The following is a 16391-nucleotide window of genomic DNA, read 5'->3' as shown; positions in this document are numbered from 1 at the left end:
TTTGCATATTCCTCGGTAGAGAAATCCCTTGGAGTACCAGGATCCAAATGCTAGTCACAGTCCTTGTTCTTCAGGATAACTAAGCAGCTGCTTCTTCCCATAACGTCTTTCTGTGGTAGCTTGTCCTTCTGAAGGCATTAGAAGTCTCTAACCACATCTAAACCTGGTGTCAGGGAGCAGCAAGAGCAGGACTACTCTGTAAAGGAAGGGAAGCCAGCAGTCAGTTGTAGTAACAGAGCTGACAGAACCTTCATCAGCAAGGTTAAACCCCTCACTCAACTGAGGTCAGCAGGGCAGACCCAGAGATGGGGGCCAGGTTAAACCAAGAGCCCAGTTCCTCAGGCATGTTCCTGGGGAGGAGGCAGGTCTCTGGAAGTCAGTCAGGGATAAGAGTTAGGATCAAATCACTGAGCAGGTCCATAGTGATGAGGCTGGGCTGTCAAGCCAGAGAGCTTCTCCATGGGTTCACTTTTTGATAAAAGGACCCTATGGCTAGTGCTGTGACTGAGCAAGACTAGCACCCCTACAGTGTTATAGGTCAGGCCATGACTGAAGTCCTGGGCCTGAGCTTGAAGAGAGCTCCAGGATGCCCCAGATGAAGCTTATGGAGGCTCACTAGGACTTCTGCTGGTCCACTTGGGGCTCTGACACCCAGTTTGCTGCAGGAAATACCTATTATTCTTCAGAACTATTAGTAAAATACCTGTTATTATTCAAATGCAGTCTCATAACAAATAATAGCTTAACCGATGCTGCTGTTGCCTATTTTTTAGATCCTCATATGTTTATCTTGCATAATTCAGCACCATTAGGCCTTGGGGTTTTGTCATTTGATGGAATATTCATTGTCACCAATTCATGCACAACTCCTCTTACATTCTGGTTCACTTAACTCCTGCAGCAGCAGACTTTACCATTACTATCATGCAGTAGCCCAAATTTCTGTCCCTTTTTGTTGTTTATTAAACTCAGCATGTTGCAGAAAGGAATGGTGTTTATGGATGTTTCCTTATGCTTGTGAGATCTGCATTCAAATCTCTCCACAAACCATGGTGCCTTATCAGGGCTTGGGAAGTTTGAGTCTTGTCTTTGCTATGTAGAAGCCTTAAATGGGTTGCACTTCCTGATTATCATTTGCTTAACGAAACATCATGTTTAACATGCCTAAATATATTTGTGGCATCAGATTTAGGAGTCCTGTAATTTGTATGTTACACACTTGTAGATTAGCTGTCAAACCTAGAAATGTTTGTGGTTTGATTTTTTAATGTTGCTATGGGACTATTGGTGCTGATGCAAAACTGTCTTTTCTCCCTTAAAAAGAACTGAACTTGAAGGATAATTTTAAAGATTATTTTTCAGTGTTGGTTAAGAACATTCATATTTAATGTGTACATATATATGTGCACATATATATGTGTGTGTGCATATGTATATTATATGCTTGCATATGTTGATTTAAAAATAGGAGGAAATAGAATTCAATAAAAGATGTCCTAAATCATATTTATGCATGTTATTTCTGGCATTTTTGTCTGTTACTAAACACACACAAGAAGCATGATACTAGCTGCTACTTAAATCTTTGCTTAATTTCCTCCCTAGCACAGTACGTGTTGGCTGGCACTGGTAGGAGCTGTGGCAACCATTGCAAAGCTGCATACCTGGCTCCCAAGGGAAAAAAACATTTTCTTTCTGTCAGTGGTGACCGCTTGACCCTTCAAAAGTTAGCAAATTGTTTATAGAAAATAATATTCTGGGCAGCACACAGTGACATTGATGGATTCTGGAAGTAGCATTCTGCTGATGCTTGCTAGCTCATTTGTGGAGTTAACTAGGGGACATCCTACCAAACACACTGCTTTGTAAAATGGCCAATTTCACGAATGGAAAACTGCCTAGATAACCTGAACAGACCTGCTTGTTCTAAGTAGTTCAGGATCTTCACAGAACCACAGGTGTTTAAGAAAGGGCCAGGCATATGTGCAATACTAGTCTGTCTTCTAACTTTCCTTTTCAAGGCATAGCAGATGATCCATTTTAACATTAACAATATAATTTAATAATGTTAACTCAGTTTTGTTTAGCCACAATCTCCCTCAAGAAGGAGTATTCAGAATTCTTTGCAAGGTCTGTGGCAAGGCTGAGATTTCCTTTCTTACAAGTGAAAAATGGCCCTTTTCAGAAGTTTTGACGAGGGTTAACCAGGAACCGGGGAAGCAGAGCACATGAGGTGATTGTATTGTGTGCCTTGGGGATTTGGGTTTTTTCCCAAATGGAAACGGAAATATTTTAAGTGGGTTTGGGTTGGTTTGGGTTTTACATCAGCACAATTTGAGTCCAGAAATAGAGAGAGAATGCTGCCCAAGAAAAAATGTTACAGAGCTGTTACCCTGTGCCTGTTTCACTAAGAAGTCCTTAATCTTTTGTTCAAAGTAGAAATTCAAACAGCAAAGAACCAAAGCGTGTACTTTTTGGAAATGTCTTATGGCCATTGATGTTTCACATGTGGAGAATGCCTTTTGTACAGCAGGTATTTATTGAGGTAGCTGCAGCATCTGATAGTCAGGCAATGTGTGCACTTTTCAGTAGATTCATGGTGTTGAAAGAAAACTAGTTTTGTGAAGACAGTGCACTGCTCTCCCAAATATCAGTGTACAGCATCTAGAACTGTGAGGCTGCTGTTTTGAAGATATAGGGAGTTTTAGAAATCATGATAAGAAGTGTCTCTTTTGGCAGAACTACAGAGACATTTATGATCTTGTTTGAAATGCCTTGTGTATAGTGGTATTTTTATTCTAGATTGTTTCAATTTTCAAAGTCGTAGAAAAGTGTTCAATGAAAAAATACTTCAGCAAAGCTGTCAAGTGTGTAAAGTAAAAAAAAAAAGGGGGCAGAATAACCTTTAGCCAAGTGTCCAGCTGGCGCAGATAGGACAATGGGAAATGACTTTAAATTGACAGATGGGAGGTTTAGATTAGACATTAGGAAGAAGTTCTTCCCTGTGAGGGTGGTGAGGCACTGACAAAGCTTGCCCAGAGAAGTGGTAAATGCCCCATTCCTGGCAGTGTTCAAGGCCAGGTTGGACAGGGCTTGGAGCAACCTGCTCTAGTGGAAGGTGTCCCTGCCCATGGCAGGGGTTGGAACTGGATGAGCTTTAAGGTCCCTTCCGAACCAATTCTATAATTTATGAATCTTAATATATTGATTCTTTGAAAATATGAACTGTAAAGATAGCTGAAATGCATGGTTTTAAGTAATGCTGCTTGTTTTGCTTTTTTCTGAAGCAGGTTTCAAACACCATAATTAATTGGATTTAAAATTGAAATGCTTCAGTTGAGAAGCATAGTGGTATATATGGCTTGTCCAGGTGGCTGCCTGAGGCAGGTGATTATTGAAGTGTTGTGGGCTGTGAGACATCTGCATAAGCAAAACCACAGAAGAGTCAGTTCTGGCTGAAAGTGTGAGTAGTGCTTTCAGCTGTAACTTTCTGTCATTAATACTTCACAATGGTAGTAAGACATTTGAGGACAAATGGCACTGCAGATGTGCTTTGGTCATGGTCCAGTGAGACTGATGTATATAGCCTGGTCTTTGGAGATATTCATTCTGTGTCACAAAACTATGAAATCTGACCAAATTCAGTGCAGCAGCGAGCCTCCTCCCTTGTAGTCTGTCACAGGACGTGGACACTGGAGATCCAGGCTATTGCCAATTAGCACTTCTTGTCAGGATATGCATGTACTCCATGCCTGTGTGACCGTAGCAGCAGTACTATTACTTTTAATTGAGCCCGACACCCTTTTACAAAGAATGGCAAAATCCAGGTTTTTTAGGACAGTAATTTACTGATGCCAGGTTCAAAACTTTTGACTTAGACAGTGACCTTTGAGAACAATCTGTCATTTAAAGCTGTGTAACTCCCTTCCCTTTTTTAATCACTCTTGGATCTTTTTGTTTGTTTTTTTTTTTTTCCAGACTGGAACAAACGGATTGAATACAAGCCAGGTTCTGGCAGCAAACCTTTGTTTCCCAGCATTCATCTAGAAACCTGTGATGGACCAGTGTCCTCAATACACACCACCATTGAATTACACACTAACTACATTGGAAAGGGCTGTGATCGTGAAACATACTCAGAAAAATCTCTGCAGAAACTGTGTGGTATGGACATGGCTTTCAGTTGATATAATAATAATGTTGTATCAGATACATAGATATGTCATAAATAAACTGCTTCCTTGTGACCAGTAAGCATGCAATATGTGGATATAGCGCAGCTGCTCATTTTGGATTGTGGCAATGAAAATGAAGGGAGGAGTGAAATTACAACTGGTGCTCCATTTTTTTCCATTTTTTCACTGTTTTTCATGCCTTTTCCATCTTTGCTTCAGTTTTTTTCCTCTCCTGTTCATCTTCCCTTCTCTTCCCCCATTTTTCTCTTTCCTCATTTCACCTTTTTGTTACCTTTTTTCCCCTTTGCCTATAATAGTGATGCGATGTGTAGAGAGATTTTAGGTATAGATTTGCCATCATAGAAAGACCATAGGATTTAATGAGAATTTAATCTCATGTTTCAGTCTTCCTGACTCAGCTTTCTCTTCTGCTGCTGAGTACTTTGCCAGAGTCAAGGCAAACAGGTAAACATCTGGGGCTATCATTTAGGCAAAAAAACTTAAGAAATGTGAATCTGAGAAAAGAGAGATCCCAGTGGAGAAAGGTTTCCTTATTATTTCCTACCCTTTCCCTGCTTTTTGATAATTTAGTCTAAAAGATACAGATAGTTTTTGAAAGGTAGATGAAATACTTGAGGATGCTGATGTGATCTTGTGACTTTAAGATCATATATACAGCAGAGCAGTGGCCACATGTTAAGCCATTCATCTTGTGCCTTTTGAGATATGCTGTCTCTCCTCTTGTAAAATCTTGTCATCTTAAAGTCCACATCTGAAGCCCTGATGGCTTGGAACATTGATTTTCATCTCCTCCAAAATGTCTCTTTGCCTTGATCCTGTCTGAGCTACAGTAGCAAATGTTCAATTCTTCTTTTCTCTTTAAATGCATGGATTTTTGTTTGGGGTACTTAGGTGTATGGCTCGCATTTGCTTTGATAACCACACAACCATGTTGTAGATTTGTTAGGATCAATGCACCAATCTCTAAGCGAGTATTTTGTAAATTAACATTTCTAGCCAGTGTTACTAAATAGTTAAAACTGGAGAGCCAATTCCCAGGGAAAAATGCTGTGCAGTTGTTATTGCCAATTACCTGTGGAGATTGGGAAAGTGAGGTAATGGTGAGTGACAGGAGTAGCCGCCTAATAGAATTGGAATATTTTCAACTTCAAACTCTAATAACTATATCTGACGATATTATCATTTGAAGTGTAGGGATGAAAGTAGGTACCTTCTACTGGTATAAAATTCCATCGTTGAGGAAGACTGTGCAAAGTCTGAAGGGTTCACTTTGTAGAGTGTGGCTTGATTACTTTACCTGCTGACACTTGAGCAATAAAAGAGGCTATTTCAAGTCTTTCTCTTTTTCTCCTGAATAAACTAGATTTTTCCCAATACTAGCCCAGTCTTAATTCATTGTCTGCACTTTGTTTAGGCCTAAGCTGGTGAAAAAGCAGAACTATCAAAAACATTTCAGAGGTCTGTCAGTGCCATTGTGGAAGTTGCAGGTAGCCTTTAAGCAGATGGACAGATGTACTGTCTAACGTTACTGCTGAGCTTCCAGTTTTCACTCAGCACATCTGTGAAGGAACAGGATGTAAAGCACCTGAGAGAATATATAGGATGTAAAAAGAATATTTAAATGGGGGGGGGGGAATTGTCACTGCTGAAAGAGTATTGTTTTGTACATGGTTTTCATATCTTCATAGAGAAAAGCAGGTAGGATAGAAGCTCGTAGTAGGAATTCGATAAACAATTTGTAAATGACAGTGAACTTTACACCAAACTTGCATTTGGACTGGCTTACACTTGGTGTTTAGTATTTATTGTCATCCTTAATGTAGAGAGAACTCTTAGGAAAACAGGTTATTTCCGGAAATCAGTTTTCTCCCAAAAATTACCTTATTGTATCTAATGGTTGAATGAAAAAAAAAACTTTGAAAAGGAAGAAAAAACTGGGTCACTTTGTTTCTCTACCAGTAAAGCTGCGATTGCAGAGAGAATAGAATTAAGGGATTACAGATGAGAATTCATCTTTGCCATATAAAATGCAAGATGGTCCCTCTGTAAATAAGGACCCAGTTTATAAATCCTGTGCTCATTTCTTCATTTATCTGTTGGAGAGGTAGACAATTCAGCTGCCAATGACACTGCAATAAAATTAATTTTTACAGGCTGATAGCAGATGAGAAACTGAAATACGGAAACACTGAGTATCAGATTAAAGGCCATGCTACAGCTATGAGGGTAGTTCTTGGCCTCTCTTCTTTACCCATGTTTGTGTAGCTTTGTAGGACACTCAGAAAGTTCTTCATCTGACTGAAAAGTACTAATTTGGGCTTAGCTTTATTTGGATGGTTAACTTAGAGCTGAGCCAACAGTCTTGTCCAGTTCAGCAAGCAGCATCAGTATGTGCTTATCCTGGCACAAAGTTCACAGCACAAACATGAAGGGTGGAGAGAAGTGTTTGGGATGCTGATTAAATTTATTAGGATTGAAACTATCATTTCTACCAGCTAAATCTCTCAAGCACATAATCCAGTGGTTGTTCTCAGGGCAGGGTAAACGCAAGTTCCAAAGTAACCCATAAATCTCAAAAAAGTATGGGCAGATAAATTATAACGTGTTGAGCTTGGTACTCATTAGCCAAATGCTTTTACACAAGCCTGACCTTAAGCTGGGAACATAAGGTAGTTGAGCATCTTGTTGAATCAGTTTAGCAAGCAATATGAGACTTCCATTTTGGAGTTTTCCCACGGGCTTATTCTAGTGGGAAAATAGATCTTTCCAAATTTTTATGCCTAGAGTACATAGAATGAGGGAGGGATGAAGCTTCTTCATTGAGCCCATAGTTTACCTATAAGTTTACATATAAGCATGTGCCCATTTAAAAGCATATTTCCTTTGATATACATCATGGTGCAAGCAGTTTCTGTTCCTTGTAAGTTTAAAAAATGGCCATTAAAATCAACACAAAATAAAGTAATTTTATTTTTTAGTGGGTTGAATTAAAAAAACAAATAGGAAGTTTATCCCAAATGGTGCCATCTGGATAAACTGAGTTTGATGCATTCCTGTTCATAACATCTGTGTGTCAAGCAATGCAGCGTGATGTATTATCCAGAATGGCAATTTATGTAATAAATATACTTTGTGCTCAAATTCTAAACTTACAGGTGTTAGGCCTGCTATTACTATGCCTTCAAAATAACCTCATTGTACAGTAATAAATTTTGGAGAATTGTTTTAAGAATTTAAGTTAATGATAGGAATGTTTTCTTATCATTACTATAATACTTTTTAAAAAATCCATAGAATACAATTCCACACATTCTGGGCTTAAAATGCTGGACTCCTTCAGAGCATTGGGATCCTGTTTCTCTTCTTGCTGAAGGAGGGCGAGATACCTTACTGGTTGCGGTTTGTTCTCTCTATTTTCAATTGGCAAAGCATCAACAAGAATACAAGGGGGGGTTTGGTGCTTTGAGAAGCATACTTTCTGCTAAATGCTAACTGTCACCAGCTAAGTAAAGGCACAGGGTAGCTCATTAAGTTTTTTTTTAAAGTGTCTGACAGTTGTTAAGCTGTAAGAAAACCCAGAGCTGTAAAGAATTGTGCTGTTCTATCAGAGCTTGGCACCACAGTGTTTCCATTTCTGGGTGTTGCTTTCTTTCTCCTCAATTAACTCTAACAAAAAATATCATGCAGCTGGAGACCACGTTGTTAATGGTTTACTTTTGGGATGCAGGGGGGCTAATCTGAATTTTGAGTACCACTTGATGTTACACATGAAGTTACAACCCTCATGTATTTGCCAGAAGCCAGCGTTAAAGTGGTATTCGGTTTAGGGTGAATACTCTGTATGTATTGACATGCATACCGCCATTGTTGTGAATATCCATGGCTGTCTACTGAACATTAGGTGACTTGTCCTGCATTTATCCCCACTGTACTGTATTTTGCAACAGTCATCCCCACAGACCATGTATCTCCATCCTGTCAGGGAGGGAAGATGTAAAACTTCCCAGCTGGATGTAGAGAATTTGGGTTTAGTCTTAGCAATTCTTGAAATAACTGAAGAAATGTCCTTAATGAATTTTAGAAAATAATGAGAACTTTCAAGAAAGGACATGTTAAAATATCTTGGATAGTTTTTTGTGCAGTACGTTTATTCTAAAGAACTCTTTACTGGCTTATTGTAGTCAGTATTCTACAATGTGTGAGGGATATAACAGTGAAGCTAGTAGGACCATTGGAGTAGTAAAAATAACCTGAAGAGTGTGAATCAGAACCCTAGCCAATATTAAATTAATCTTCACTGCTTTTTTATTACTCTCTCATCATGTTATTCATTATAAATCATTTGCAGGAGCTTCCTCAGGTGCCATTGACCTGTTACCATCTCCCAGTGCAACAACTAACTGGACAGCTGGGCTTCTCATGGATAATAATGACATGATTTTTAAATTTGATGGAAAGCAAGGAGCCAAAATCCCAGATGGAATAGTACCGAAGAATTTAACTGATCAGTTCACCATCACTCTGTGGATGAAACATGGACCTAGTCCAGGATTAAGAGCTGAGAAAGAGACTATTCTCTGCAACTCTGACAAGACAGGTCAGTCTGTGTATTTAAAAATTGTTAGGCAAAGGCCATACTGAAGTCTGTGGAGTGTTTCCGTTGCTCATTTAATCTGGTCTGAAAAAAAGTTACTGAAATCAGTTGGTGCCACTCCAAGCTTTGCCGACTTGATAGCTTATTGAGGGGACTGATATCTACCCAGGTTTCAAGCTCTGGTTCTCTTCTTGGGTAATCTCTATGAACACATTTGTAGATTTGATAGGAATAGTGGATGACATAATTATGTTTAATTTTTCTTTATTATTTAGATTGAGAAAACCAGTTCTAATTCTGCATTGAAATTTGTTAGATTAAATATTGATTTGAATTTTGTTAGTTTTAATGCAGTAATAAGCAAAACTAATACAGTGTAATTGAGGAAGATGCTTACAATGTGTGGCTTCCCTGCAAATGATCCATGATATTGACAAAAGTCAATTCTTTGTTTTTTTTTTTATTTGGTTGGGTTTCTCTCTCAGGTATATATTGCTTTCAGACACATACACCTAAACAGAAGTGTTTGCGGTAATTCAGATGACCAACTTATCACCATTTTACGTTTCAGAGATGAACCGGCATCACTATGCCCTGTATGTGCACAACTGCCGATTGGTGTTCCTATTGCGCAAAGACTTTGATCAGGCTGACACCTTCCGTCCCGCGGAGTTCCACTGGAAACTGGATCAGGTTTTCTCTTTTCTTTATCCATCCTTCTCTTCACCCCCTTTAGAAATGACAGAGAACAACACAAATGCTAGCATAACTGCTTGGGGAAATCGGAAGTCTATTGCTATTACGTGGCAACTTGTAAGTGTTGTGACTCTAATTGGGATCCACATAAAAAGAGATAAAGGATAAGACTTGGTTGAGTTATTTTATACGGTAGCTTTTTTAATGGAGTCATTTCAAAAAGTAAGTAGAAGTTTATATCCTTTGGCAATAGAGACACAACATTGCATATAGTTCCCTAAAAGTTCTCCATCTATCATTAAAAAAAATCTACTTTATCAGCACAGTGGAAGACATGGAAACCTTTTCAACAAAGAGTATGCTGACACACACAAAGGCATTTGTAATATATTGTAAATCTAATCTGCAGACTTTTACTTTCATGTGCTGTGCTGTATGTAATTTCTTCTTATTATGAAGTGTATATTTCAAGGAAATTATTATTAAAGAGATAAGAGTTGCCTTTCATAGATTTATTAATTCTAAGCAGGGTAAGGATCATTTGGATGAAAGAAGAGAAACATCAGCAAAGTAGTATTTTCTCAAAGCAAGTTGCTTCATATCTTTGAGTTTACACTATAGTATTAAAGATGTAGCTATAGGAATGGTTACTTTCCTAATTCACCTTCAAAATGGATATAAAAAGATAATCTTTGTCATGATTATCAGATGAATGTGGTAAGAAATTATGTGATGATCATAGCACTTGCTTTGAATTTCCATTAACCAATTTGGAATCAGTTTCTGCTGTACTTGATCAGAAATCTTGCAGTGTCTGGAAAGTGGTAAATTCACATTAAAGACTATTGAAGATTCTGTCACCTCGGTTAATGGTGTTCTGAGTGCTGAAGATGGGTTTGTATTTCTAACCTCTATAATAAGCATCCAAATTAATGCTAATACAAATTTTATGTAAACTGTTTTGAATGCAGTCAACTTCTATATCCTTGCATGAGAAAAGACCAGTGTCCTCTCCATAAATTAAATTTGTGTGTAACTCCTGTAACTTAGCCCTGACAAAATACTGGAAAATACACAGTCAAAGATAATTTTCCATTGACAGGGGATGTATTTGATTGTGTGAAAGAACTTTTTCATCTCTGCTGCCATCTACAATTACTTTATTTTCATTTTCATACTTTTTAAAAAATTAAAAAGAAAAAATATTTTTTCTTCCTTATTTTAAAAAAAGAAGACATCCTGAACTAGCCTTTTTTCATACCAAGCATACGGTGTGTGTTATTAGCCTTGCACTGGCATTTGATTCACATCCATGTTACTGGTCAGCAACACATACTCTTTCTATTTCTGCTTTGACAGTCTTATTTCCTTGCAGAAGTGCTGCTCATCTCAGAAATCTACTTCTCGGTGGTCTGTCGATTTGGGAAATGCGTTGTGCGTGAAGGTTTATTGTTTCAAAACAACATCCTAATTGTGTGTATCTAACTAGTTAAGTACAAGTGGTGTTCGTTCTCTGACAAGGGATAAAGAATACCTTGAATAAGTCTACAGATTCTGTCTGAAATGAAAAAAACCTAGGGGAGTTTCACCAGCGGGCAACTTCCCACATCTTCAGCTGATATTTAAGTAAAGTCCCAGATACCTGGTAACAGGAAATCACTCATTCTTCATGATATAAATCCTAGAGAAAGAAAAGATTTCAGCTAGGGATGACTGAATAAGTCCTTGGAGGTCTTTTAAGATTCAGTCGATTGTACTCTGTACTATGTTTCTGGAGAGAAGTTATTTTGTCAAAGCCATCTCAACAAGAGCATATACTAAATGTAGTCCAAAGTAGTGCTTGACAAATTAACTGGTTTTGATTGTGTTGTTTGGGTCTAAACTGTAAATTTTATTGTCTGCAGTTAATCATTTGTATAACGTAAAATATGCTCCCAAATTATAGCACTTCAGCAAAGCTGAGCTGCAGCTGGGCACTGAAAAGAGAACCTTCCTCACTACATGATGGAAACTAGAGATAGGAAAGATTTTTTAGGTCATATCATTAATTTCCCTTCATTCAGATACTGTTAGTTGATTTTCACAGTATGTTTTCAACTGCTCTTGCTAGATGATAAAGAATGTAAGACTAAAGTATAATAAGTTTTGTTGTGTGTTGTGTGACCAGACTTCCATGATGATTAATTCTCATAGTGATGCTGTTGTAAGTTTTGTCATGAAGGGACCTGGTGAAAATTACTTCCTTACCTTTTCTCAGATGCTCCATCTGGCCTATATGGTAGAGTAAGTTAAAAGACAGTGAAAACTAAACATACGTGAATAATGGGCTAATAAAACTACAAATTCCTCTGGATCTCAGTATGAAAAGAAGCTAGAGCTAGATTTTCACTGCCAGATGAAGTGCTGTAGATGTATGACTGGTTTTATGAGAATGATCAGAATGTACATCCTCCTCTTGCACCCAGGAAATAATAATTGTGGGGTGGGGTCTGGTAGGGGCCTGAGCTTTCTGAGCTCCATACAGTGCAAAAGTACCTTGGCTACTAGGGAGTTGGTAACCTTCTTAATACACATTTGTGATCCCGTTTCCCTTCAGCCTTCTCAAAGTCCTTGATGCGTGCAACTGGAGGTCAGTTTATCATGAGATTATGTATATTAGAAACGGAGTTCTGTTTATATGAGTGGGAAAACGTTCATTAATTTTACCAAGGGCAGAACTTCACCCTAGAGATGTAAAATAGGTGTTGTCGTACAGGAAAAACCTCTGGATGCTCATTTCTGCTGGAAGGTATTGTGTATTCCCCATTTCTGGCTAATATAGTAAGAACTCAGTCCTCAATTTGTGTAACTGTTGTTTTCCATAGCCCGCACAGAACCAAATCAGAATAATAGTTTGAATAGGAATCAGTGTAGTCAAGCCTTTGGTGACAGTGGAAAACATAACATTTAACAGGACGATGCACAGTGTATTTCACACTCATGGATATTACATTTCTCATACTAATATTATGAATAGTCAAGCCAAGAGGTATTTTTCTTTCTCCTAAATCAGCAGAATAGAAACACTTTTTTTAAGTGGGAGAATGGATCTTAGCCAGGGACGAGCATTTTTTTTTTTAACATACTTGTTTTTATTCACATTGGGAGATTATTTTCTGTTTTATACCCATGTCATCATCTGAAAGTAGTCTTCCAGTCCAGAGGCAAAATTCATACCAATCCCATTAAAAAACAGGGAATACACTTGAATGATCTGGAGTCATTCTAAGTCAGCAAAAAAATAGATAAGCATGCAGAAAGTTATTTTTTCTTTTCTGAGATGAATTGCTTTGAATAATCCAAAACAAGCCTGCAGTGGTTTTTTGTTGTGGAAAAGCCCCAAACAATTACTTCCATAATAGGAACTAGAGAAAGAGGTTTAGGTAAATCTGAATATGATGCATCCTGTCTCAGAGTGTGCACATGGATGCTGAAGGATCAAGGCAAGGCCCCCCATTTTCATTTAACCACTTCACTGACCACACCCAATAGGGTTTTGTGCCTGCAGAAAGCAGTCTTGTCCAGTCAATCCCTTCATTCCCATTTACTGTTTAAAATAAGCTACTGATCAAGATAGAACAGAAACTGACTTTTAGAGAAATGTATATTACATAGTAAGGGGGCAGAATGAAAGGGATTAGGTATCTGGAGCTTTTCTTAGTTAAATTAGCTTTTTCCATTAAATTACAGTGTCTATCAATGAAAGCTGCTCTTATGTGCTGGGTTTTTAGACATTGGTTGGTTGTGTGAACCTAGTTTTTGAGAAGACAAATACATTATGAAAGCCTCAGGTGGCCTCCTTCTTGAGAGGCTCAGAGGGGAAGAAAATGAGTGAATATTTGTGGAAAGTACATAGTATTCTCAGGGTTAAGGGTTCGTGGAGGAGATAGGGTGGTGCAAGCTTCCATCATCTCTGTTCACTGAATCACATCTGGATAAAGACCTCAGGCTTGGCAGTCACTTAGTTTCCAACATGATGCCCTATTGAAAGGTAATCTTTTTTTTGTGATGGAGTTCAGTTGTTCATTTTTACTCAAAGCTCAAAAATAGTTTCTTAATGCTCTTCACTTATTTTACAAATTGATATGCAGACCTCCACTGCTTTATGCATTCATTTTTAATAGAATCACAGAAAGCAGTAAGTTAGGTGTTTTCCTACAGAGCCAGGAAGAGATTAATGATAAATGAATCATGCTAATCCTGCAACAGAGATGAAATAAGTCCAGGATTTAAAAAGTTTGTGCAGCATCCACAGCATCCCACATCTTACATTATAGGCCTGTCTGTTCTGACACAGTTTATTTACCAGTTTCCATCTTTAAATGCTATTTGACAAATTTTTATTCAACATCTTGCTTCGAAACAACTTTTGTGAGCGCAAGGATGAGTCAGCAGTGCTGATAAATTCTTAGATTCCACTGAAAGAAGCTTATTTAATATATAGGTTTTATATATTAAACATTTTATATATTAAAAATAAAAATATATTTATATATATATTTTAATACAACTGCAGATTACCACTAATTACAAAATCTTGACAGACAAATCAACAGTGGCTGACAAGAACTTGCTTTACCTTTGGGCCACCTCTGAAGTATTCCCTACAAATAGGCCTGGGTTTGTGCATTTCTGGTTTCTGCAGTCAGCCTGGTGTGCAATGCAGTGACTGGTCTGTGCTTCTGTAGAACTTCCGTGACCATAAAGCAATGAGAAGTATTATGCTCTTAAAGCATACTGTGGGAAGACCCCCAAATCAATTCAATTTCATACATAAAGACTATCTTGATATGGAGTTATTATTACACATAAACAAGCTGGAGTAAAGTGTCTGCTGATTTGCTTTGTTTCTACGGTGCTCTTGGAAATCTAGAAATACAAAGCCTGGAACAGAAATTCCCAATCAGACTACACACGCAAATGTGTATTGTCACATTTATTTTCTTATTTATTGGCTAATTTTAATATTTGTATTTTACACTGTCTCTGATTTACTAGTTTTGCCACCAGAGTCTGTGCAAAACATGCACAAATCGTTCTGGAAACATTGCTGCAGAGCAGGATCTGTTACTTGGGTGAGATTGCATGTTAGGAGATAAATAGTATGTGTTATAAATAAATACAAATTCATTTATCTGTGCACGAGCCGTTTATTGCAGCCTTGGAGCCATGGTTTCTGTATGCCCACAGTTCCTAAAGTAAGAATGGTGTTATTTTTCCATTGATTTACTTTCCACATCTGGGTAGTCTGTTGTCAGTAGCAAGGCCTAGAAATGCGTATGTATAAGCATGTGATGAAAATCAAGTAAAAATGCAAAACTGAGCAGCTTTTTTGTTACACAGTTACAAAATAAGCACAGGGTGCTGCATAGCTGTAGTTACTGAACTTGCTTGCTTAATGCAATTTAGCAAGAAGAGAGGTGGGTTATAATAGAATTATTTTGTCATGACCAAACTATGGATCTAATTTACTAAGACAGACTGAAGTTACAGCATGACAGCACAAAGACATGCTGCAGTTACAGTACATAATTAGGGCTTTCAGACGCTTTATCTGTCAGTATGATTAAGGAATTTCATTATTTAAAGCTGTAATTAAGCCATCCGTGTTCTTGAAACCTGTTGTGAAAATAAGTATTACGTATTATGAGTTTCAAGGCTACAACAGGAGCTCACAAATTAGTTTGCAAACTCTCATGCTTCACTGCAGTGTTGTCACAATGCAACAGTGAGTATACCTTATAGAGAAAGCTTCTTATATGAAAGCCAAATACCTAATTTTTTTAGTGTGGTTATTTTCTCGCATCCAACAAGACAAGGGGAAAAAATCCTCATTCCAGGTTTTTTTTCATTATGCTCTGGGAATGCTGGATATGACACCTAAGAGTTTCATCACACACTGCATGCGGGTGGATATAATGCCAGGTTGGTGACTGTGTACCTTTCTCTGAGGTTAATGGGGTCTCTTCTTATGGAACAGAGGCTAGGTAGACAGTAGGAAATAGCATGGTCTTACAGGGAAGCCTTACCTAGGCAGTATCCAAAGCAAAATTCATGGCAAGAGAGAGTTATCTGCTCAAGTCAAGAGCAGGGGCTGGTTTGAGAAGACATATATTAGTAACTGGGAATTCTGGCAAATGAAATAAGATGGTAGATCACATTTTGGTCAGATCCCAGTGAACTCAGTCTGCCACACTTAGCAAACTGAATGGAAATCTTCTATGGTGGTGTTGTCCATAAACTCAATTTGATACTAGACTATTAAACTGAAGAAATCAAATTCTTTGCTACTGAAATATGCATTAAACTGGAACTATTCATCTTCCTGGTTTTAGCCATTAAATTTTATTTTCTTATATTTATTATAGAGATTGTAGTGGATGTACTTGGTGCAACCTTGGCAGAGAGATGTGGACTTTATATATCCTCGTAAAATTCCTTCGAGCCCTGTCATGTGTGACCTCTCTAATTAATGCTTGGTATTTTTAATTGTATTATTATGGGTGCTGATGGTTTAATTGAACTTATGTCAGTAATTTATCATGTGAAAGTGACCATATAAACAGCTCCACACGTAAGACTGTAGGAGACATTTAGTTTTAGTATGGATTTATCAGTTCTCACTGTACCACCTCCCTAGGTTATCAAAACCAGTGTTCTTATATCCAGAACTCTTGGGATATATTAGGAATGACTCTGAGAGGTAAATTAAATGTATGAGTTAAAAGATTTTAATGAAAGATCAGTTGCATTTTTCATAAGGAGCTTTACTTTTTCAAGATACCGTCTTAAGATACAGATTTAAAAACTTTCAGGAGAATTGGTATCTATTGGCTGTTTTGAACTATTATAATATTAGTGGGCTT

General features: G+C 37.7%; 1 protein-coding gene across 2 annotated transcripts in view; it reads left to right on the top strand.

Annotated features, from left to right (window-relative positions):
* CLSTN2 (calsyntenin 2) overlaps positions 1-16391 on the top strand; it is a 318074-nt gene that overhangs the window by 254495 nt on the left and 47188 nt on the right. For both annotated transcript variants that reach the window (XM_057429065.1, XM_057429064.1), the window contains exons 6-8: positions 3979-4164; positions 8545-8793; positions 9362-9483. In XM_057429065.1, coding sequence (XP_057285048.1) covers positions 3979-4164; positions 8545-8793; positions 9362-9483 — 557 coding nt within the window. The remainder of the gene's footprint in view (positions 1-3978; positions 4165-8544; positions 8794-9361; positions 9484-16391) is intronic.

This window comes from Pezoporus wallicus, unplaced genomic scaffold (genome assembly GCF_028554395.1).
Source record: "Pezoporus wallicus isolate ANWC-B61680 ecotype Strahan unplaced genomic scaffold, APGP_CSIRO_Pwel_v1 contig_593, whole genome shotgun sequence".
Taxonomy (NCBI): Eukaryota; Metazoa; Chordata; class Aves; order Psittaciformes; family Psittacidae; genus Pezoporus; species Pezoporus wallicus.
Note: the sequence above shows the minus strand (reverse complement) of the source record. Positions and strands in the feature narration are given on the sequence as shown.